Source organism: Falco cherrug, chromosome 2, assembly GCF_023634085.1.
Source record: "Falco cherrug isolate bFalChe1 chromosome 2, bFalChe1.pri, whole genome shotgun sequence".
NCBI lineage: Eukaryota > Metazoa > Chordata > Aves > Falconiformes > Falconidae > Falco > Falco cherrug.
Genome location: NC_073698.1, coordinates 27790317 through 27815719, shown reverse-complemented (window position 1 = coordinate 27815719; position 25403 = coordinate 27790317). Strand labels below are relative to the sequence as shown.

Here is a 25403-nt window from a genome sequence, read left to right as displayed (position 1 = left end):
TCAGCTGTTTCAAATTCCCTGCCACCAGCTACTCTGCGTGTATGGAAGAAGTCTCTCCCCAGCCAAGGATCTTTTGGCTGGAGAAAGAAGAGGATACAGCCATCAAGTAGCTGGTTACAGCTCCCTTACCCTCAAACAGCAGCTGTTCCTGCTGCAGCCCTGCCATAAGCATAGAGGAACATAGGAATCTCTGATTTATATCATCTTGTGTCTCTTCACAAGTGCCTACATGTCAGCCAGTCAGGGGCAGGGGTGACCAAAGACCTGTGATCTGTTGACATCAGCGTCCTCCTGTGACAAAAGTTTTCTGGCGTGCTGGTTCTCTGGCTGCAATCCTTTGGAAGTGTTCTCACTCAAAGAAATTAGAAGCTGTTGCCTGAAAGAGCAAGCTGCTCACAAGCGTGAGGAGAGCTGTCATTTAAAGCTGATGAAATGCCTTTTTACACACAAGGGCGCCTTATCATAAAGTGACCAGAAAATTGTCATTTCAGCATCCCATGTATCAAAGCAAACAGTTCATGGAAAAGGCATGTTTCCAAAGCATTTGTGATGGCCAATTATTCACTTTAGAATAATATTTGTTAGAAGACATTTCATCTCCCAGACAGCTTCTGCTTATGGTAATTAGATTCCAAGGTGACAGTATCTGGGATAATATGCATCCATTACTCTCTGAATTAGTGCTTGCATGCCAATCATAATCAACACAGTGCATAAAGCACTATCTTTGGTTCTGCAGATATTATATTTTTACTGTGTGTGCAATGTTGCACCCAAATACCTTTTTGTTCCTTAAAAGAGCCTCAGTTCTGGTAGTCAATTGAAACACATGATGAGGTAATAAAGAGACTAATACAAGTGTCATTTAATATCCAGCCACATTTTCTTCAAATACCTACAACAGAATTCCCCACCTCTATCCCAGAGGAGATTGAGAGAATGCCAAATGTAACCAGTGTTTTGATGTAAAGCTTTTATTTTTGTTTTCTAAACCTTGCAAGACGATTTTTTTCTGAAAGAGCTTTTCTGTTATTTATTAATTCAAATATATAAATGCACTTCTTAGAGGTATTCTACCTCCTATAAAACAGCTAAATCTACCTAATTAAACATTTTTACCAACTCCCTTGAATAAAATTATGAGAGTGCCCTCATACTACTCTCTTGTGTGATAAATGTTCCCAGAGAAAAACATAGTGTATATTGCCCATTCAAGGCTCTCCGACTGACACAGTGGTTGAGCAGATGGATATTATTTGCAGCAGCTGGTGGAATAATGTAAAATACACCAAAAAAGTGTAATTTCAGGATGCGAGAACTGCTAAGATAATTCAGTTACCTGTTTCATTGCCAGTATTCAAACAAAATGAGTACATCTCGTGTTTTTCAAAGGGCTATGCTTTTTGTCTCTGATTTTATATCAACTTGTGAGGTCTTTTTAAATTATCCAGTATATCCACTGAAAATACTTTCTCCCCAATAAATAATATTATAAATAGTGCATTGACACGTTTAATGAGAGTACAAGATAACAGATTTTAAGCAACACATCTGTTTTGATGGAGGGTTGTAGATATAGATAGACATCTCGTGCTCTAAGAGAAATGGTTCTTTTTATGGTTTTGGAAGATAATTTAATTTGTACTATTGCATAAAGTTAGGTGAAGTGCCAACTTATATGCAGACCCTGCTTGCTTTATCTTAAATATTTCTTAAACCTGAGCATTTGACCTAGTGCAGCTTGTTCCCAGTTCTGCTAGAAACTGCATGGAAGTTCATATTACTGATTATGTGTCTCAGCCACTGACATGAAAAGCTAGTAAAAAGGTTCCTATTCAAGGCAAGAACTCTGAAAAATAACTAAAAATACATTGTTTGTCTCAATATTTACTGCCTTAGTGATCACTGTGTCAGATCTACTCTGTTCAGTAGTAAATAAGTTTATATTTCTCTTCTGGCACCAATTCTGCAGGAGCAAACATTGACTTTGTACATTGTAAAGTGTTTTTGATTAATGTTTCACCAGATTTACAGACAAAATGTCCATTTACGTAGGAGTATTAATGCACAACCCTCCCCCCAAAATTATGGACTCAATTCCTAAGTGTAATTACTGTTTTAAAGCTCTTTGCTAGATCAGCCCCCCACCCTTTTCCTACTGCTGTTCCGAAATTCAGCATAATGTATGCAAAGATTGGGACATACATTTTAAAATAGGAGGAGTTCACATTTGCATATGACCTTTCAGGAAAGGATTTAAAGTACTTTTGCTGAAATGGGTATTATTTAACCTTTCTTTTGTTATCAGAAAAAAAGAGGGTCACATTTGACCAAGGTCCAGCAGTCCATTGAACATTCAGGTAGCCTGATCTACATGTCTGTTTGATCTTTCTTGTTGCTTTCATGAGTTCTACAGTTAGTGACTTTTGTTTTCATGGGAAAACTGATCGCTCAGCTTTTTTCCTCACAAATGGTTCTGATACTAGATTTGCATTTTAATTCCTTTGAGTAAGGATCAAGAATTATTATCTTGTATTCCCTGGGTGATATCACACAATCATCATATATTTGCCTTGAAACTCTACTGTTTATATGCTGCTCAGTTTGTTTTCTGATCTTCTTAACTTCCCATTGATGTGCCATGTACATTTCATTCAACTGACAAGCCAATGATAGGTATCATTTAATCATGTTGAGTGATGGCTGGCTTGTTACAAGTCAAGAGGTTGTGTTTGCATTTGAAGTGGGGAGAGAAATTCCTCAGGGTCACAAAATAATAAAAGAAGTACTAAGTATCAACATCATGGTTTACAAAAAGCTCAGTGTTGCTATATTTGCTCTTACCGTTTTCCATTCCCTAGAACAATAACCATTTATTTATTCTGTATAGAACGTAAGAACATCAACAAGAATGAGTGAGAGAACAAATGCTTCAGTTCTGCATGTTTGGGGTTGTTTTGTCCTAAAATACAGTTTTTCTTTTTTTCATATTCTCAATGTTTCTGTTTTTAATATGCTTAGTCTTTTTGTGCCTCTGCTTTCTTCTCCTTCTAACACGTAAGCTTCTTTGTTCTGCTGGTTGTTCTTCAATATTTCTAGATTTCTTTTTCAGCATCCTCTAGTTAGTGGAAGCAGTTTTGTTGTCAGAACCCTCTTAAACTCTTATATATATATATATATATATATTATATATATATATATATATATAACTTGCTGCCTTCTTTCAGCTATTATGTTTCACAGATAATTTCCAAAATTGCTTCTCTGGCCTTCACCTTTCTCACAATTTTTAAGCCAAGTATTTCCAGTCTCTTAAATCACATCTCTTCAAAACTGAAATAACAGCAATCAATTTCTACTTACAGTCATGACTTTTTTTTGCATTGTATCTAAACATGCAGCAAGCACTTGGGCCCCAGAAAGGCACAGTCAGTTAAGCTGAAATACCGTGTGCCTTTGATTTCCCTTTTATAAATAAGGGGTCATTTATCTTTTCTGACTGTTTTAATGCACCAGTTTTGTGTCTCAGTCCAGAACATCATAGATAAATTCCTTTCTTCTCACCTTTCTCCTTAACCTCATCTCTTCTAGAAAAGGTGACATTGTATACATCTTGTCAGACTACAACTATAAGATAGCCTCTTCCCTACCCCAGTAATCAATGAGAAGAAACAGAAAGTTAAAGAGCAACTCATCTGACCTGTTTGGGATATCTGCTTCCCTAATACACTAGAAATGCCCATTTTTCTTTGTGGACTGTGAGAGGAGGGGACAGAGCACAGATGTGGCTGTCCACACCTGGCTGGTTTAACTTTATTCTTGCTCTTTTACTTTATCATTTGCTATCCTTATTCAGTGTCCTCTAGTTCCGTGTTTTCCTCTCCTGCTTGTTTAACTTCCTTGGAATCTGCCACTACTTGGTTCATCTAAAATATATCTGCAGTTGGATGCTTTTGATTCTCTAACAAAAACTCAATCTATTCCTGGTTTCAAATATCTTCTTTAAATTTTTTTCATTAATATTTTTCCCTTATTCCTCCAACACACCTTGTGTATTTTTCTGTAATCTGAGCATCTAGTGCACTGTTCAGCACCTAGTCTTTGCTTGTACTGACAATTGTCCCTAGTTATTTAACAGGTGCAAGTTTTTACATACCAGGGTTTTACAGTTCCATCAGAATTCAGTCAAATCCTGTGTCATATTATTCAAAGAGAGGCATTATAGAAAACATGCTGAGTTCTCATCTCTCTTTTCTCAATAAAAATTGAAAATTCTGCTTCATTTTCTTCTTGCTTTTATCTCTTAGCTGATGCCTCTAGTAACTCAGTTCTGTTTTCTACTGCCTGTTACTTCATCACCGATCTTGAATCAGTCAGAACTGGACTGAAGGGTAGTAGTGGATGAAGCAGAATAGCAACTATCTTGGAGCTACAATGTCAAATGCAGTAAGACTTGATTTTACAGCATGATCATTAGGGAGAGGATAGTCTAATGAAAAGAGTACTGAGCTATGACTCCAGCAGGTCTGGATTCAGGTCCCTACTCTAAACAGCAAATATCAGTGGTGGTTGAAATGTAAGGCTGAGTAATTCTTAACTCTGCAACGGACTACTGCTCTCCAGTTTTGCAGTTCTCATCCCCAAATCCACAAGACTGTCAGATGCTATTGTTGCTTGTACATAAGTAAATAAAACTGTGGCAGGGATGGCAGTCAGGCACTGGGACTGTCTGACTTACACTACCAGTCAGTTAGAGCAGCTGTAGGATTGTGGGGTCCTGTGCCAACTAGCACTGTCCAAGACAATACTCAGTTCCCATCTGCAATTTGAATCATAGAATGATTTGGGTTGGAAGGGACCTTTAATTCTCATCTATTCCAACCCCCCTGCAACAAGAAAGGACATCTCCAACTAGATCAGGTTGCTCAGAGCCCTGTCCAACCTGACCTTAAGTGTTTCCAGGGATGGGGCATCTACCACCTCTCTGGGCAACCTGTGCTAGTTTTTCACCACCCTCATCATAAAAAAATTTCTTCCTTATAGCTAGTCTAAATCAACTCTCTTTTAGTTTAGAGCCATCACACCCTGTCCTATTGCAGCAAGCTCTATTTGAAAGTCTATCCTCATCTTTCTTATAAGCCCCCTTTAGGTACTGAAAGGCTGTAATAAAGTCTCCCCAGAGCTTTCTCTTCTTCAGGCTGAAGAACTTCAACCCTCTCAGCCTTTCTTCACAGGAGAAGTCTTCCATCTCTCTGATGATTTTTGTGGCCCTCAGGTCCATGTCTTTCCTGTGCTGAGGACTCCAAAGCCAAAAGCAGTACTCCGGGTGGGGTCTCACTGGAGTGGAGTAGAGGTGCAGAATCACATCCTTGGGCCTGCTGGCCATGCTTCTTTTGATGCAGCCCAGGATACAGTTGGCCTTCTGGGCTACAAGCGCACATTGCCAGGTCACGTCCAGCTTTTGATCCACCAACATCCCCAAGTCCTCCTCAGCAAGACTTCTGTCAATCCCTTCACGCCCCAACCTGTACTGATATTGGGGGTTGCCCTGACCCAGGTGCTTGGCCTTGTTGAAGGTCACATGGACACACTTCTCAAGGTTGTCCAGGTCCCTCTGTATGGCATCTCATTCCTCAGATGTGTCAACCACACCAGTCAGCTCGGTGCCATCTACAAACTTGCTAAAGGTAAACTTGATCCCACTGTCTATGTCATTGATGAAGATATTAAACAGTACTGGCCCCAATGTAGACCCCTGAGGTGTTGCAGCACACACAAACAAACTACTAGGCTGTAACAAGGCCTTTACCATCAGTGAGAGCCTACTGCCCATCTGCATCTCCTTCCTCCAGAGGTCACATCACACTGCTCCTCCCCCCTCCAACAATCCTTAGGGCTATTTAACTACTTAGTGGGAATGAGCTACAGCTGCACATTGTCCATGTCAATCAACCCACTGCCTCCACAGCAAGGCCACAGCTGTATACCATCAATGCCAATCATTCCACTGCCTTCATTCCTCTACACTGAGGGACACCGCTTGTCACTGATCTTCATCCAGACATTGAGCTGGGGACCACTACTCTGGATTCAACCATCCAGCCAATTCCATTTGTGGGGGGCCATGTCATAGGCCTTACAGAAGTCCAGATAGATGACATCTATAGCTCTTCCCTGTTCCACTGGTGTAGTCACTCTATCATAGAAGGCCACTACGTTGGGTCACGCAGGAATTGCCCTTGGTGGAACCATATTGATTGTCTCAAATCACCTCCTTGTCCTCCATGTGCCTTAGAATAGCTTCTAGGAGGAGCTGTTCCATGAGCTTCCCAGGCACAGGGGTGAGGCTGACAGGTTGGCAATTCCCAGGTTCCTCCCTTCTACCCTTTTTACAAATGGGTGCAGTGTTTCCCTTTTTCCACTCACTGGGGACTTCACCTGACTGCCATGACTTTTCAATTAGCATGGAGACTGGCTTGGCAACTACATCAGCCATTTCCCTCACAACTCTGGGAATAGCTCATTGGGTCCCATAGGCTTGTGTCAATTCAGATTCCTCAGGTGGTCTCAAGCCACTCTGAGAGCAGTCATCTTTTGAGCATGAGAGTCATGTGGAAATGTTGTGGTGCCTGGCTATGGTGTTTCATCTGGCCCCAGCAACACAGAAAAGCCCCTTTCCTGACTATTGAGGGTGTGATCAGCAGCTCTGAAGGATGCATCTGGGTGTCCCACAGTAGGTAAATACAGACTGCACCATAGTCCCTCTTTGAAATCTGCTTCATATTATATTACCCCATCATTTTAGAGTGCCTCATAGCATACATTCTGTCCTCTAATAAATTCTGTAAAACAGATAAATGAGACCAAAGAAATAGTAGAGTCTGCCACGGTAGTTAAACCTTAGTTCAAAGTAACATCTTTCATCTTCAAGGAATTTTTTGGTAGAGCTGAAACAGTGGAGAGTCACAGTTCCATGGATCAGACTTTAATAATGAGACACACAAGCAGTTTGCCATGGTTCATTCATAAACAGCTTTTTCATCATTGGTCCTATGTTAGTGATTAAGTAATATACTTATTCGTTAATTAAATGTTTTCTTCCAACTTGCCAAAGTTCTTGTGTGTTTCTGTCCATCATTGTCATATCCACACTGTTCTCCAAAGAAATAACTTACCTGATTTTACAGCTGAAAGTTTCTATAATTCTAAGAACCCAGGTGTTCAAAACTGTTCCTTTTCCTCTGTCAGAATTTTTAGACTTGCTTTTGCTACTGTGAAAATTAAAGGCAAATAAAAAAAACAGGCGAAAACCTGGAAAGTGTAGACCATCCTGCAGATAAAAATGAAGGACAAGTACATGGGTGTTGGTCATTTTTTGTTTTCCTAAAATAAGAAGCTCTTTTGAAGACATGTTGCTTTCTGAAAGGTATTTAGTTTCATTGTATTATCAGAAAATTAATTGAACAGCTTATAAAAAACTGACATACTTTTTTGTGCATAAAGATAGAGAAGTAATTTCTTCCCTTCTGCTTGTTTTCAGTATAGTGGGTTAGTTCCACGGGAGAGCTGGGACATGTGGCATCCAACCCTGGTGGCTGAGGCCCTGTTTGCAATTGCAAACATCTTTAGCTCCCTACGCTTGATCTCATTATTCACTGCAAATTCTCACCTGGGACCTCTGCAGATATCTCTAGGAAGAATGTTGCTGGATATTTTGAAGTTTCTCTTCATATACTGCCTTGTGCTGCTAGCTTTTGCAAATGGATTGAACCAGCTGTACTTCTACTATGAGACAAACGAACCCGGCAACTGCAAAGGAATACGATGTGAAAAGCAGAATAATGCATTTTCAACGTAAGTGGCTGATCTATTTCTATCTTCCCCTTCTGCCCACAGTATTTTAATCACTTAGATGTTGTTTACAGGGGAAAGACTGCCTATTTTCTATTGGTATTATGGTGGTGTCCTGACAGACACATCTAAAGTTACCCTAATAAGAAAAAAACAAACCCCCCCACCATTACATCACTCTGTAATAATGTTCAACCCATGCCACAGTGAAGTCTGTACAATTCAAGATAACTCAAAAGATCAAAAGATAAAGAGGAGGGGGAGATAGTACGACATTAGAAAGTACATATTTAGAATTAAGGGGAAAAAGGTCACCAGATCAGAGCTTGCTTATGCAGGCAGCTGTTGCTCTGCATTTCTTCCATGTCTACTTGTGGGCATTAAGTTTGATGTTCTAAAGCATGAAGAATCCTTGTAAATGTGATAGCTGAGGCAGGAAAAAACATTCAGTCCAAGCTTCTACTGACCCTGAGTCTACTTTACACAATCAAAGAATATATTCTAATTTCTGTTTTAAAGTTGTTTTTTTTTTCTTTCACTTAAAAATCAGTTTTACTTCACTCTGTTCTGTAGTTCCTCTATCGTACCAAAACACTACCAAAGGAATACTAATTCTTTCATCTTTCAACTTGCATTCTGAACCAAACGTCTGCTATAAATACCTGTTCCATATTACCTTCTATGAATCGTATCTAGGCTGTTTTTAAAACACATTTATTACCAATGGCTTCCTTCTTAACGTAAATAAACAACACCTTTTATATCATCTTAATCAAGTAACTTTGCTCAGACACAGCATATTTATCTTGCATATTAATGGCATCTTATGCAGGTCTAAACTTTGTGTGATCTGAACAGAAAAGCATAGGGAAATTTTTCTGAGTGGAACATCGAGGGAAGCGATGTTATTCGTCTACTAGTACTAGTGCCAGAAGATGGTGTCAAGGCAAACTGTGGTGCCTTGTGAGTTTGTTCTGCAACTGTGAGCAGGGGAGAATAGTGGTTGTTCAATTTTTGCTCAGACAAGTGTAAACCATGCAAGAGACTCCAGACCCTTTACCACTCGTATACACTCTATTACGGAAGCAGGGATTCAGGATCTAGAATTTCCATAAGTCCAAACACACTGCCCTCCCAGGTATCTCTGCAGGACAGCACTGTACTGGATTCTGTGTCACAGTTCTGTTTCACAGGTGATGCTGCATGGTAGGAAAGGGTCTGAAGGGTTAAGTTTGGTCCAGTTCTGAACAACAGGCCCCAGAGTGCAGGACTGCCCATAGTGGTACAAGTCCCCACAGTTCAGCAGCTTCCCTGCTCCAGGTGCAGGGGGGACAGCACTGGTGGCCCACTCATCTTGTCGGGGTAACCTGTTTCTGGTGTCAGGGTGAAGGAGTAGGAGAGAGGCCATGGAGGAAACTCACTGCAATTATTGTCAAGAAACTCTTCGGTTGAAACACCATCACTGAGTTACATTTGGATCCTTATTCTACCTTCTACAGTCAAGACAAAGGGTCAAAATACTTCAAAGGAAGGTGTCTGAAATAAAATCTCTAAAACTATATTTATGCTGCAGAAGTTTAAACAAAACTGGCCTTTTATTCTCAGGCTTATTTATAGATTCAGTATTCTATATCTAGAGCCTCAGATCTGAAACATTAAGCTACTGTTTCCCTAGAAATATATTCCATATTTGTTGCCTATATTGTGGTAAGTATCATTCATCTCAATCAAGTCAAGCGCTTTTGTGTGTTTGGGGAAAAAAACCAACAATCTGAAAAGTACATGTATTGTTATTATACAGCTATTCCCTTTGGGTTCTGTCTTTCAGATTATTTGAAACGCTGCAATCATTATTCTGGTCTATATTTGGACTCATCAATCTCTATGTGACCAATGTGAAAGCAAGGCATGAATTTACTGAATTTGTTGGGGCCACCATGTTTGGTACCTATAATGTAATATCTCTGGTTGTTCTACTCAACATGCTAATAGCCATGATGAATAATTCTTACCAACTCATTGCTGTAAGTTGTTGCTTATCCTTAAATAATTTATTATACATACGTTCTGTCTGTTCCTATATCCCATTTTTCTGGCAGTAAATATTTTTTACAGACAGGATATTGGGACAAATTCTGTGATTCGTTCTAATTTTTTTGCACTTTTCTGGAAGGACCCAGAAATCAGGCCCAGCTGTACTGGGCAAAGGGGAATTTCCCCACAGCTTTGAATGAGGACTCTGCTGCAGAAGCCGGCTTGTGGGTTGGGAAGGGTGTCCTGAAGCTGCTGGAAAGTGGTATGGGCCACAGTCCTTCCCAAGCTGCACTGTTCCAGGACCTCTTCTGAGAAAGAGACTCTGCCAAAGATTGTTCTGCCTCTGCTTTATTTTTAATAATTATAATTATTAACCTTCAAAAGGCTGTTACTTTTAGATTTTTGTGTAGTGTGAATATACAGTTAATAGAAATTGGATGCCCATGTTTCATGGACAATTTTGGACTCATTAGCAGTTCCAACAAAAGGTTATGGCTTCTCATTCAGCAGTGTAGTGTTTTCTCCTTTAATGAAAACTGTCTTTATCCTTATAAGAGCTATTGGGTTATTTTTATTTCTCATCTGTCTATTAAGGAGGCTAATGAAAATAAACACTGATTCATCATATGATAATTCAAATATGATCATGCAGAAAGCAAACAAACCAAAGAAAGCGTCACAGCCTTAAGACTTTAAAATGTACCTTTTTTCTAATCTAGAAGTTACAAGTTTTCCCACAAAAGAAATACTGACTACATGACAACGCTAGCTGGCCAAGTCTAGTACACAAATATCACAACATACTAGCATTCATCAAAAATACTGCAGGTAGAATACTTTTCCTACTACAACTTCTAAATAACTGGTTCGATTACTGTATATCTGACTGAATATTAAAGGCTAGGGCTAGACCTGTAGTTTAAATTCTTGGCTACTATATTTGTTGTCCAAATCTAATATTAGTGATTTAAACTTTTCAACTGCTAGGATTCAGCAATCTTTCCATGGACTTTAGTTTTGATTTTTTTCCCCAAAACTTTTCAAATTTATACAATATTATATAGAATCCAAAAGAAATAAATAAAAAACCCCCAACCAAACAAACAAAATAGCCCACACAAAACCCACTACAACCTATTCCAAATACATAATTCTGAAGTAGTAGGAAAAACAAGATACTTGACTCAACAATTTTAAGTAGCCTCATGATTTGTTGGATAAACTGTCTGTGAGTTTTTGGGGATGGCAATTACTGAGAGAGTGCATGAGACCTACAGACTTGTTGAAGCTGCGACAGAGCAGAGTAATTAATGTGATCTGTGTGGAATAATGATGAGCTGCTATTATAACAAAACAACTCTTCCAGAACAGTAGCATTTTTCTGCTTGTAATTATCCTTTGTTGTTTGAGATACTTTTAATTATTTAAAAACCTGTAGCAAGGAAAGAAAGGTTGAAAGTAGATATATACAGTACGTATCTAACATCTCTTTACTAAGTAAAGCAGCTTTGCTTTGGTTTGTTTTGTTACATACAGACCTTCTGTCAAAAGAAGATGCCAGTATTTTAACAAGAAAATTCATTAGTATTTCAAGCTTGTTCTAGTTTTAGGTTTTCAGATTTTTGTAGAGTTTTGTTTCACCTTCTTAATTACAGCAACATCTGTGCTGATGTTGTTTCTTGTGTGCAGGATCATGCAGACATTGAGTGGAAGTTTGCTCGAACAAAACTTTGGATGAGTTACTTTGAAGAAGGAGGAACTCTGCCCACTCCTTTTAATGTCATACCAAGCCCAAAATCTCTGTGGTATCTGATCAGATGGTTATGGAGACACCTTTGCAAGAAAAAAATTAGAAGAAAGCCTGAGAGCTTTGGAACAATAGGGGTAAGTCCTGTGTTTTGCTCTGCCTGTAGTCCTCCACTTCGCTAAACAGATGAATCTCTCAGCCTTACAGAGCATCTGAAGTGGCAAATAATGTGCACGTGAATTAGAGAATAATTCTAGCAGTGTTTATTTTTTACTTTCCTTTCAATGTATTTGACTGAAGAGAAGGCATCATTGTACTCCTGTGCAATGAAAATATACACTGTGACTGTGCTTCATCTACTAGTAATGCAAGAAAGATTAAAAGCATTACAAATACAAGAGATCAAATGTGTATACTTGTCTACCAGTCCCAGAGGTGTGGTTGATGATCTCTAGCTCAAGTGTCACAATGACATATCGTGAACCACAAGCTTGTGTATAAAGCATTCATCATGAGATATTCTGTCTCTCTGTCTCTCTCTCTACATGTAATGAAATGGGTTTACCCTAAAAGCATTCTTACCAAAAGCTGTTCCCATTAAAGAAAACCTGTTGAAAGGTAACAGCATTTACTTGGAATTGCTTACAAGTCATTTCAGAATCACATCGGTACCCTGTTCTAACAGTGTTGATTAGCAGAGAAATTTCTAGGAAAAAAGAGGGGATAAGACACCCAAGGGGAGCAAGAATAGTCCTGCACCTGGCTTCAGCAGATGCCTGTGTAATACCTCGGCCATAGACTTTCTCTGGTAGCTGCAGTGGGTAAAGCAGATTTGAATTTGTCCCACCTAGCTTTATCCAGTTGACATACCTGTCAGCAGCAGTTTTTCTGCATTGTCAGAGCAAATACCTGGGCAACAAGCTAACTCACCAACAACGAAATCTCTCTAGTTATGATTTATGCATTTCTCATAGTGAGCAAAGCAGTACCTCAGTAACTAGACTGCAATTAGCCAACTCCAACATAAAGAAAACTATTGAGGGTAAAATGTGTATAATGGCGCTTTCCCTATACCTTAGGGATTTGGTGAATATAAATGTTTTCAAGCCTTTTAGGAATGCAGGTAGCAAAGCATTAAGTGAGAGTGTGGGAGTGTCGTGGGGAAGGGGAAGAGGAAAGCCTTATAGTTCTCATGCTGTTGACCCTGGTAGCAAAACTTCCATTCATTTCAAAGAAGCCAGGGGATATGATACAATTCTTTGCTGATTCATTATTCTATCAACCTTTTCTTTGCATTTCTCCCCAGTTTCTTGGGAAGCGAGTAGTAAGGATAGGCTTTTCCTACATTTTCTCCTGTCGTATCCTGGCATTTGGTTTAATCACCAGATATACTTGGAGGAACAAGTTCACATGGGTGTACAGATATATGATAAAGAGGACAAGTGACATATAAAACTAATACACAGTTCCTAAGCTGATGAGTGGATTTTGTCCTCTTTGTGGAAAGCTTCTAATCGGGCTTATTGCAGTATTCTGATCTTGTTGGCCAGTATCTATATTGTGAAAGCAAAATATGCTTCACTTAACTGTCATACTTGTAGACAGGAAAGAAACAGACAGAAAAGAAAGCTTATAAGCATAAGGATGGCATAGAAACAAACCAGTAATACAAAGAAGGAAGAAACACTGAAAAAAACCCATTGGAATTAATATTAGAAAAGAAGTGAAGAGAGACAGTGATTTAGATAGAAATAAAAACAAAAGACATGAACTAGCATGAATGGTGAAGAAGTTCAAGACTCAAACATCCCTGTGTAACCTAGCAAGGGAAAGAAGAAAATGCAGAGACCAACAGAAGGAAAAACTGAGATTTTGTTAGAAAGAGAAAATCAAGAGAGTGATGTATGTGTGTGGGGAGGAAAGTAGGCAATGCTTCATGGCATTTGTTAAACATTTAGTAGGGATGATTAGCTAGTGTAAACTGATAGAGTGATATTAAAATTAATGGTATGATGCCAATGTAGAGCTGAGGATCTAGGGCTGGTTAACACAATAGCCCTGTTTGACTGAATCAGATCCAGAATACCCTTATACATTCCAGAAAAAATTCTGGACAATATTTTCTATCAGACTTCCCATCCACGGTAAGGGATTTTTTTTCTTTTTCTTCTTTTTTTTTTTTTTTTTTTCTTTCAAACTGCAGCTCTGGGACTAAACTCATTCTTGGCTTTGTGGAATAATAAAGGAAGAGACAGGGTGCTCTCAGCCCTATGCTGAATGGCATGATGAGGAAGCTGGTTCAGAAAGATCACCCCCCAGGTCCTGTGGCTACATCTTGATGGGGTACATAAATACCACCATCTAGATATGAGCATCTTGGGTTTTGAAAAACTGGTGCAGCAAAGGGTCAAAGGGCAGGGAGTCTCTCTCACTGAGCTGGTTAGGAATATTTCCAAATAGATTTTTTTAATTATTTTTTTTTTTAATGGAAGAAATACAAAAACCTTTTTCAAGACTCTTCAGCTTCAGGATGGAATTTCTGTTTGGAAAGAGAAGAAGCAGGTACCAAGTAAAGAAAATAGCTTGGGCTAAGGGAGACCCAGGTTCATTTCTATTCTCCAGTGGATATTTAATTATTTACCCCAAGCAGAACAGCTCTGACAGGAGAGATTTCCATCTCAAAATCATTAAGACCCTGGGGGGGAAAGGTACTCTCTTGGGACAACATAAGAGAAGTAGCTGAACCTGACTTCCTTACGATTTGAGTGTGAACCACTAATTACAGAACTATTTGGCAGCGGAGGACACAGGTGAGTGAGAGATGTAGGATGGTTTTGGTTAATTTCTGTAGAATAAATTTAAAAAAAAAAAAAAAAAAGAGTTTGATGAGAGACACTGGAAATCCAAAACAACTGTGAGACAATAGTGCCATATCCATTGCTAGTTTCCACTGCAGAGTAGGTACTTAGCTGCAAGTGCAGCTGGAACCCCTGTGAGGGATCCATCCAGCAGCTATCATGGCAACAAGACTTCCAGCTGCCTGGAAAAAATGAGTGGCTGTGGCTGACCAGGCATATTCAGTCCACACATCTGGGCATCTCATAAAGCTACAAAGTTCTTCAGCTAGTTCCTCAGCTATAACAGCAGCCCCATTAGGGCTATCTGAATTTGGAACATTGTGCAATATCCAGGCCCAGTAATGCACCCAAGCTCCAACATGGATTAAGGTGTGGGTATGCCCTATGTGCTCTTGTTTCCACATTGGTAAAACCTGTCCATACCCAATCACACATCAGAGTGTGAGAGCCTCTGTTTGCTCTGGTGGTCAGTTCTACACACAGTTTGGGTAGATGTAAACCAGACACTGTTAACTGGATTTTCCTGAAGAGGTTAAGTGGTTGGAGAACCAATGGGCACACCATGGTGATCTCACAGTTTGTTCTGGGGGAGTGTGCTGCTTTCTGGTTTTGAAAGACTTATTCACATCACCCACAGCTCAGCCTTGGCTTCCCAGAACTTTTTCAACTGTCCCAGCCAATTACATCACAAATTAAATTTAGAACCTCTGTGCCCTGTCAATCAAAGGGAAATGAAGAGTTTTCTCTGTCTTTTGTTTGGGGATCTTAGAAGACAGCTCCCTGATTCCAGCTCACTGGAATCTCCCCTGTAATAACTCTGGCCTCAGAGCTACAGCAAAGATAAGCTTTGGGGAGACTTACTTCTTTCCATTGAGTCCTGCATTATAAACTCTGATAATTCCCTGTGACCAGTACTGGGGAAAAAACACTGTAGACTCAGTTTCAGGCTCATTTTCTGACATTGGCTATATGGATGTATGGATGCCGTGTTTTCTGTAAGGCAGAACTCAGATTTCAAAACATTTTGTTCTGAAACCTCTAAATGCTATCTTTCATGTTAGGAAGCTCTAATCAGTGGTGACGTACTATGGTGTTTTCCAGTAGAAAAAGCAATAGTGTGCATCCAAAGGCTGAGTCAGTGCTGGAGGATGCAGAACAGACGATAGACAGAATGGAGCTGACTTGTTAAAGCCAGCATTTTTCAAGGATCAGGGATGATATCTGCGTAAGAAACCTTAGTACCAAAAAGCCAGGAATCATAAGCTAAGAATGAATCAAGGATGTTTTAAACATGTCACCAACAATCCACTGTAAAAATATAAATAGTGTACACTTGAAAGTTCACTGTATGCAGGCAGAACTTGTAAAGCAAGGGTCAGGGTCAGGGTAGTTTACATCAGACATGCTAGTGAAAGGATTTATCTGGCTCACATAAAGAAGAAAAATGTCAGTAGAAAGAAGTGTGGCATGGGTACTTGGGAGGACCATCTACAGTGCTTCTTATAACAAAGCTACCATGGGAAAGAACAGTGTCTGCAGGGAAGTGAGGTGCCTCTGCAGACAGCTGATTAATTCACTTCTTGGAAGTCAGTTCTGTGGTTCCGCTATCCTTTGTTATAGTGGGACAGCTGAAGCAGTGTGTGGTGGAATCAAGGAGCAATTTTTCAAGGGACAGGTTTTTAATCCAAAGCAACGTGCTGCCCAGCCGTGCTGGTGGCAGCTTCTCTCGCCACAGCTACAGCTGAAGGAAGGGCGTGATGCTTGCATGTGATCTGCTAGTAGTTCAGCTCTACTATTAATCAGACAGAAATCTTCTACCTTTCAGATTTCAGCACATTTTTATTTTCTGTCATTTTGACAGATCCCAGGTATGCAGCATGCTCGTTAACTATTATCACAAAGTATCTCCTACACTTAAAACCCTGAAATAACAGCGTGTGCTGCTCTTTATATATATATATGTATAGCAGTTCTGTTAATTTTGTCAGCTCACTTTTGCAAAAGCCAGATTAGTGGTGTAATTCTGTTGATTAATCTGAAGTTTGCCATTGGGTGTTTTAAAGCTACTCCTGTGAGCCACCTGAAATCCATTGCTATTTCAAAAAAGAAGGGATGTAAGAAAAGAAACCCCAATTGTACTAATTTCCTAAAATTACATTCTACTTTGTGTCTGATCAGTCACCAAAAAGTGTTTTACTTGTAATTTTAAGTATTTCAGAGAAGAAAATGGAAAGGATTGTCAAGGATATCTTCAGTAATTTTTTTTTCATGTGTGTGCTTCTGATGTCTAGATAAACAGTTAACTCTTTTTTAGACATTCAGATTTTTATGCCATTTTTCCAAGCAACGTGAATGATAATTATTACCATTTGCAAAGCAAGCCTCCGTTCGCCTTCTCCTATTCTTTGCTCTCCAAGTGGAAAATGATGCAACTCCTAAGTCAGTATAAGTCTTGTATTTTCTCTGTAATGTGTGTTATTGAAAGTTGAGCAAAGAAATAAACTTTTAATCTGGAATGGAAAACACTAATCTGAAGTGTTTGTTGTATAGCCAAGGACCATCTCATGGGGAAACCTCTTTGTCAACACACATGAGGTCTTACCCTTTTTATGGGATGCTTTTATTCAAGACGAGGAGTATATCCCATGACTTCAAACAATCTTTACATTTTCTGGACCTTTATCACTAAGCAGTTTGGGGTCAAATGCAGACATTAAATTTGAATTCCTGCTTTATAAAATATATAATTTGATAAAACATTTCAAAAGGAACTCTCAAATTTCTGACTGCTAAAGAGATTTTTCTTCCAAGCAATGCAAATTACTAGGCATGGCATAAGCAGAAAAACCAAAGTAATTATCACTACTAGCAGAAGTACTATTAAAGCTTCCTAAAGGGTATTAGTGCCCCCTTTGGAAAGCAATAAAAGTATCCCTTTCCAATTTCATGATCTCATACAATGTTGTCATCAGATGAGTGTTTCTTCCCCTGTTGCTAATTTTAGTCAGATTTTACTTTTATCCCTTTGTCAGCCATAGCATTCAACACTTGTTCATGCACGTAACACTGTGGTTACTTGAAACAAATTTTGAACAAGCACAAATTAGGTTGAACAGGTAAAGAAAAACAGGCTGGCTGAGAACTAAATAAGGATGATATGAGTGTTAATGTGATTTTATTTATAGTGAATAACTTGATTTTCAGTTGTATTTAAGAAAAAAATTCATTCTGCTTTCAGAAGGAATCAAAATGCAATTACGAACTGGAGACTAAATCTGAACAGGAGATAGAGAACTTCTGGGGGCAATAACTTTGATAGGTTATGTGTACACATAATTCCCTGTGCAGTATGTGTGTTTCTGTGTATGAAAACACACCATTAAATGCATTCTCTTTCAGCTTCTCAGTGGTATGGATTGAAAATAGTTAAGTGCAGTAGAACTGTTCTGGACACATTACTACACAAAGAAATGTATAGTCATCCCAGATTGCACTTGTTGACATTGCACTGGAAAAGCCACAGCCTCCATTTCTAGGAGTTTCAGAATCGGTTGCAAAAAAACCCGCCAGCCATTTCTTGTTATGAGTACAGAATTAAACCTAGGCATTTATTTTGTGTTTCACTGTAAAATAAAGCAGACAGCAACAGCAGAAAGTATTCTGCTAGACAAGAACCAGCATTTGTTTTATTTATAGGTGTTATTTGCTTTAGCTGTACTGAATTGCATTTCAATTACCTCTTTAAGTGTTTTTCCCTTTACCTGTGAGTCAGATCTGTTGTTGAGAGCTCTTTTAGCCACGGGCTCCCCCAGTGCTCTCTCAGCGGGAATGAAACATCTCCATCGTGCGGTCAGTTGTGAAAAATCAGATTTTTTTATTTTTCCTTTTCTCCTAGAAACCGGCTAAAGACGGTGGTGGGAGGGTATCAGCCTTCCCAGGCCCTCCACCCTTAAACACCAGGAATTTCCATCTTCCCTTTGGATGAGGCATAGCTACAGAAACACAATCTGGAGAAATCCTGCAGATAAGATGCTTATGTATAAAGCCCTACCCCACAGTGGCTGTTCAGAGTGACTAGGAATGAGTGACTTTCCCCTTTCTGTTATTTTTTACCCAGCCCAACCACACAGCTACCACATCCCTCAAGTTAATTACAAATAAGAAATCAACCCTAAAGTGTAAACCGATTCCGAGTACAGGGAAATCGATAATCATAAATTGCCAATCAGTTTCAAGTAAAAGATGACAGAATACCCTACTGTGCCTGCCTCATTACGCAACGGAGGTCAATTTTAACAAGTCCCTTGGATGTGCTTTTATGCTGTTTTAAGATGCTGTAAGTGTTCCGTTTTGTATAAATACAATCAGTGGTCAGACACCTTTTCTCGACAACAGCAGACATAAGAAGCCAAGTTAAACTGTTAAGTATTTCTGTTTCTTCCACCAGTCAGGGATACTTAAGGTAGAGAATAGGGAGATGTAACTCGGTATGCTATTGAGGACAACAGTAATCTGAGGACTAAGTCAGGTCTTTTTTCCCCCCATCATCTTCTGGAGAGCCCTTAGACTGGCAGTATGAGCTAATGCAACACTTGCTTAAAGCCTGTACCATGCTTTTGTCCTACCACATTTCTTTTTGCTGTTCTTCAGTTACTAGCCTTCTTACCCTCTCTCCTTATCAACGCCAAACTCTGTATTGCAAGCTAAGTTTCTTTCTTCCATACTGTAAGAAGGAAATTTTCTCTTCAGTATGGTTTTATAGCGCAGGTTTTGGTTAGCTCTGTTTTAAACGAGACATAAGGAGCCATAGCAAGTGTCTTGCTTACACCATACTTATGCCAAGCTTTTCTCAATTCAGTAAAATACGGTTCAGCCTGTGCAAGTGAGTGACATCATCACATTCACCTTCTTTTTTAGATCAGTGACTTTGGGGTTCTGCAAGCAGAGACCTGACTGCGCCACCACAGCCATGCCAATGCTGCAATAGCAGCACATTGACGAAATCTAGAAAATCCATTTTGCCTTTGCAGTAACAGCATTCTCCCTTCTATAAAGTTAATGACAGGCTTTGCTCCAACAGTGCCATTTTTCAAGGGACTTTGAACCATCTCTTTTAGCTTGCTAGATACCACATATTGCACAGACCTGCTGTTTTGCCGTGCTGTATTTTACTACCAGACAGGGATGCATTATTTTTGTTCTTTTCTTTTTTTCAGAGGAGAGCAGCTGACAATCTCAGAAGACATCATCAATACCAGGTACAGGCCCGTGTTTATTTTTTGGGTAATTATTTTTCTATACCTCTAAAAGGTCTTCATGAGGGGAAAAAAAAAAGGATTTAATGAGAAAGAAAAAAAAATGGAACACACACACAAAATACATACTTATTTCATTATCAGCAAGTGAGCGTAGTATTTTTGGTGTTCAAAAAACAGCATTTGAGAAGTAGAGTTGTCTGCTTTTGGGGTACAAAAGGATATTTCCAACAGCAATAATATACTAACCAGTATTTTGCCCACTGTATACATGGATTGCCTATAAAAAGGCAAACACATAGTCCCAGCTCCCTGCTGGGATTCATCAGGATCATATGTGCAGGTCACTGACATGCTCCATCAGAACCTGCTCTCCATACCTCCAGCTCTGGTCTCCCAATGAGAACTTCCCATCCCTTAACAACTCCTCTGCCCAGATCCCCTGTAAGCTGTTCTTCTCCATCTATCCTGTGTCGGCCTCTGATTTATTGAGATTATTCTAGCACAAGGAATAATTTTCAGATTTATTTTGAATTTTTGTCGTGTTAAAAGGGCTGTTACTTAAACAAGATGGGTGTACACTTGTAGGTTTGGTAATTAATGGATTCCATATTGGAAATGACTAGGTAAACTAGGACTTTTCCAACTAGAAAAGGAGACAGCTGTGGGAAGTACAACAGGGATCTATAAAATCATGGAGAAGGTGAACACAGAGCAGCTGTTTACCATCTATCCACAAACTGAATACGATACACGTACTACACTGCATTAATAAGGCTGTAGGCAGCACTTTGAAGGAAGTGATTATTCTCCTCCAGCCCACACTTGTAAGACTGTATCTGGAGCAGCGTGTCCTGTTTTGGGCCCCCCACTACAAGGAAGATGTTAACAACCTGGAAGGAATCCAGAAAAGGGCCACCAAGATGGTTAGAGGGCTGATATAAAATTAGAAGCTCAGATTTCAGCTTGGAGTAGGTTAAGGGGATCTAATTGCTGTCTTCAATAACATAGTGTGTGGTTAATAAGAAGGAGCCAGATTTTTCTTGGAGGTGCACAGCAAAAGAACAGGAGTCAATGGACACAATTTGCAGAAAGGGAAATTCTGTTAGGAAAATTGTCATCACAGTGAGGGTAGTAAAGAATTGGAAGAAGTTGCTCAGAGAGGCTGCAGCATCTTCACCCTCGGAGATATTCAGCACTGGACTGCACATGGCCCTGAGCATGTGTCCAGGCATCTCTTTCAAACTAAATAATTTTAGAATTCTTAGAAGTAGAAGATAACAATGGAAACTATAAGAGAGCAGGTTAAAAATAAAACCCCAATGGACTTTTATTCCAGCTATACTGTGGAATTTGTTGGCAGAGGATTTGTGGATGCTGAAAGTTTACAGAGTTCCAAAACACATAGGAAAACCTGTCACAGCCCATTAAACCTAGAGCTATCATTTCTGATTCAGAAAGTCTTTGAATCTCACATCACGGGAGGCTTGGGAGAGTGTAGCTGGAAATAACATTAGACAACTGCACTAGACTTACGCCCCTCATGAGGCATCAGCAGCTGCTCACTGTCAGACTGCATGTTACTGGCATGAGACATACCTTTGGTCAGACCCAATACAGCCCTTCTCAGGACAGTAAATATCAGCACTTCCCATTGAAAAGCAGAACAAATTTTCAAGCAGACCTAAAGTTTGTATATTTTTTGTCATGTACCTGAAGCACAAAGAAGTCCAAGCAGGCCCAGTGAATGTAGGTTTAGTAACTAATACCAAGAAAGCTAACACAATATTTTATATTTTTAGGAAGTTATGAGAAATCTGGTTAAGAGATATGTTGCAGCAATGATAAGAGATGCCAAAACTGAGGAAGGACTGACAGAGGAAAATTTTAAGGTATGCATTTATTTATATGTTTATAGGTGGTTTAATAAGATATTATAAGAATGTGAAGTATATTTCTTACACTCCTCAGTTGTTCAGGTAGCATATAACTTCATTCCTAGAGTAGTGTCGGTGTCCTGATGGACCACACACAGATAATATTGTACATGGATGCCAGCAAGTCGTCTCCTTGCTTTAGCCGGAGCAATAATCAGTTTTATCAGCTAATTTGAATTGTGCCCATGTGAGAGGGGCACCAAAGTGGGACTAAGTGTGTGTAACAACCTATTTGCTGAAACAAGATTCAAATAGTTTCAGCACCTTATCAAATAAAATTTTTAAAAGACAGGAGTTGCGGTGGCTGAAAGTAGCCTGCAGTGATTAGCTCTGACTTAGCTACTTGCTGCCAAACGTAGTGGAAATGCACGAAGCCCTGCCTGCACTGCTGCTCACAGGGAAACGCTTATGCATGCGTGTGTCCCCGTGTGTGTGTGTTTGTAAAGGGGTGGCGTTAAGAGCTGATCAAAATGCTGTTATTATGATGGGATAACACTGTCTAGCAGGTTGGCTGTAGGTCTTCAAGTTGTCCATGCTCCTTCCTTCACCACTGTCAGCGATTTCTATGAGTAGTCTAGGCTAAGACACATTTCTTCTCAAGTTTTCTCTAATAAAACTGCTGATCACTTTTCTGTCTCACCTGGAAGATGGATTAGACAGTCTGCAAAGCACCTTGAAGATGCCAGGTATTATTCAGATGGTAGTTTATTACTGATACATAGAATAAGCCTTTTTTGGGTTTTTTTTGTTTGGTTGGTTTTTTTTAATTACAAGAGAAAAAGTCAAATTAGATTTCATGCTCTGATGTTTCATCTTCCTAATTTTCAGGAGTTAAAACAAGATATTTCAAGCTTTCGTTTTGAAGTTCTGGGTTTGTTAAAAGGAAGCAAGCTGTCTAATTTGCAGACTGTAAAGATGAACAAAGACACTGCCTCTCTGTCAGAAAATGAAGAAACTAGTGAGAGTGATGGAAACAAGAAAGGAAAGAAAAAGACCTTCAGCCTTTTTGACATAACAACGATGATTCACCCAAGATCAGCCACTATTGCTTCTGAAGCACATAGCGTAAGCAATGGCTCAGCAATGATGGTTTCAGAGTCCACTAAGGAAAAACAGAAGCGTGTAAATTTTGTAACAGACATAAAAAATTTTGGGTTATTTCACAGACGATCAAAAACAAACTCTGTGGAGCAGAATACAAATAAAATATACACTGTTTCTGAAGAAGTTTCCCGTCAACAGGCAGAAGAACAATGTGAGAAAACTGCTGAACTGGAAGAGGGAGAACTGACCATGAACTGTGAATTAAACATCCAAAGTCCTGACAAAAAATGCGTGTTAACTGAGTCACAAAATGGTAGTGACTCTCCAGATTCACTGGAAGAGGGAAGTATTTGTGCTTCAGAAGCAGAGAAAATGGAGTTGCAGAACTCAGAACCAGCCACACCACAGGAACAGCTGGACAAGGAGTTGGACATTAGCATTGACTGTGATGGGAAACAAGAAACAATTGATCAGGGTGATTATGTGATAACAAGGTTGTGATGCTTACAGGAGGAAGCATTTAGAAATATATATATTTTGCATAGTGCTTTTTTCGGGGGGGGGGGAGGGGGATGTTTTAAGAATTATATTAGCAAATGCAGAGTTACACTTTATAGTACTCAACTGTGGCACATGATCTTGTAACATAGTAGTCAAGAGAAAGATAATATGGGGACCTTCTGTTTTGTAGCCTGCTTTAGCTTTCACAATTCGTTTTACATTTTTTAATAAATGGAAGCATCTTGTATTCTTGTACTGTTGCAATAACCCACAGAAACTTTTTAGCTATCTTTTTCAATTACAACAAATGCAATTTCTCTCATATGATAGTTGACTCCTATGATAAATATTTTTCTATGCAAATAAAAAGTAGCTTAAGAGACTTGTAAGCCTTTATTTAACTTTGCAGGTTCTTAAAAATATTCTGGGCACCCTGATAATCATAAGCGGCTCCTGTCAGCATAATTCATGTCAAGTTTTTAGAATCATTATTTAAATTGCTAGAAACCTGATTTGTTTCAAAAGCTATACAGAATCAAAGATAAAGTATATTATTTTATTTATTGAAGGAAAGCTGTAAATTATGAAAGATCAGTTTATTTGATTATTTAATTACAGCTTTTCCTTCCCAGCAAGAGGATTATCACTGTCCTGATACCATTGTTAGAAATGCATTTGCAGGACTTGAAGACTATAAAAAAATGTTTCTTATAGTAAAAGAAATATCTGTGGCTTGCTAAAAACTGATGACGGATTGTTCCCCAGAAATCTGTAATCATAACAGCTACTGCTTCTTCAACCATTTATGTTTTCAAATGTGGACAACCTATGCACTTTAATATTCAGCTGCTTATTAGCTTTTGCCTTCACAATACACTCATATTTGCTAAGGGAAAGATACTTCAGGAATAAACATACAATGATCCCCTGAGTTCTTGGAAAAATAAGGCAGTTTGTCAAAGATTTTTTTAAAGGCAAGCCTTAAGAGAGGTTCTTTGACAATTTCAGAGTTTGGGGGAACCTGATTGGAGGTTTTATAAAAAATACATAGACATTTTAATGTATAAAGAAAACGTAATAGTATTTTTCATAACTGATGAGTGACTTACTGTCTTAGTCAAAACCAGTATTTTTAAAATTAAACAGTCTGTTTCTTTTTAAGCAGTGACTGGTGTCCTACATTATTAAAAAAATAATTTTACAACTGACCTAAGAATGACCACCCTCTAATGATCAGCACCATCCTTCTCTAACCTTGGAAACACATGAATGATTATACCATGTCAGTGGGGTCATTTCATTCTTAACTTTGCTAGCACTGCCATGATAGATTTTGTAGTTCATATTAGCTTGTGTTGAGGAACCTCCAGGTGCATAGAGTACACTTACATTCCAGATGGAATCCATCACATGTAACTCCCACCTGGTAGGACCTGACCTAAAGCTATACCATTCTGGGTCTAAACTACCCTGGTACTGAACTGAATTTTGAAACTCAGTTCAGTTTCAAACCCCTCTACACGTTTAGGTGTGTTTTCCAGCACTAGTTTACACATGCTACTCTCCCTGAGCTCACATACTGAAAGCTTCCTTCCCACACTTCTATCTGTGCCATGGCACCTAAGAGTGGATCAGTTGAACCAAAATGGAAAATATGAGCAGTAATGGGAAAATAGTTTTGTATAGCTTTGCAACAATGCATTCAAACCACATTTGATTGCTAAGGTATGGTTGATTTCCGTCTTGGCCGCTTGACTTTGTGGACCTCCGCTCTTTCACGTCTCTCTCCTTGTCCACCTTTAGATTGTGAGCTCCTTGGGGCAGGGCCTGTAGCTTTTCTGTTTGGAAAGCACCTGAATTATTACAAGCATAACAAGAAATAAATAATAATAATAATGGTGGAATACCTTCATATCATTTTTACTAGGTCAACTCTTTTAGAGAGTTCTCTTTTCTACTGTAGAATCTGTGCTAAGAATGACATGAAGCCAATGTTTCAGTGTGGTCACAAAGTTCTCTATATTCCAGTTAACAGTCCTTCTCCACCACTGATTCTACTTTCTCATTCTTCGTCGTGGTTGGCAACACCTCGGAGTCCTAAGCTTACTTTTCTTTCACTAGCCGAATTCAAAATAGTCCTTGCTCCAAAGAGCTTTCAAGGCATTCCAGCCACATG

The 25403-nt window shown here is 39.1% G+C and overlaps 1 protein-coding gene across 1 annotated transcript in view; it reads left to right on the top strand.

Annotated features, from left to right (window-relative positions):
• Window positions 1-25100, top strand: part of TRPC4 (transient receptor potential cation channel subfamily C member 4) — a 162107-nt gene extending 137007 nt beyond the window's left edge. The window contains exons 6-11 of the mRNA XM_014286041.3: window positions 7541-7854; window positions 9680-9875; window positions 11575-11769; window positions 19707-19748; window positions 21548-21637; window positions 22511-25100. Of these exons, the coding sequence (XP_014141516.1) occupies window positions 7541-7854; window positions 9680-9875; window positions 11575-11769; window positions 19707-19748; window positions 21548-21637; window positions 22511-23227 (1554 nt within the window). The 3' untranslated portion in view covers window positions 23228-25100. The remainder of the gene's footprint in view (window positions 1-7540; window positions 7855-9679; window positions 9876-11574; window positions 11770-19706; window positions 19749-21547; window positions 21638-22510) is intronic.
• Window positions 25101-25403: the final 303 nt, after the last annotated feature.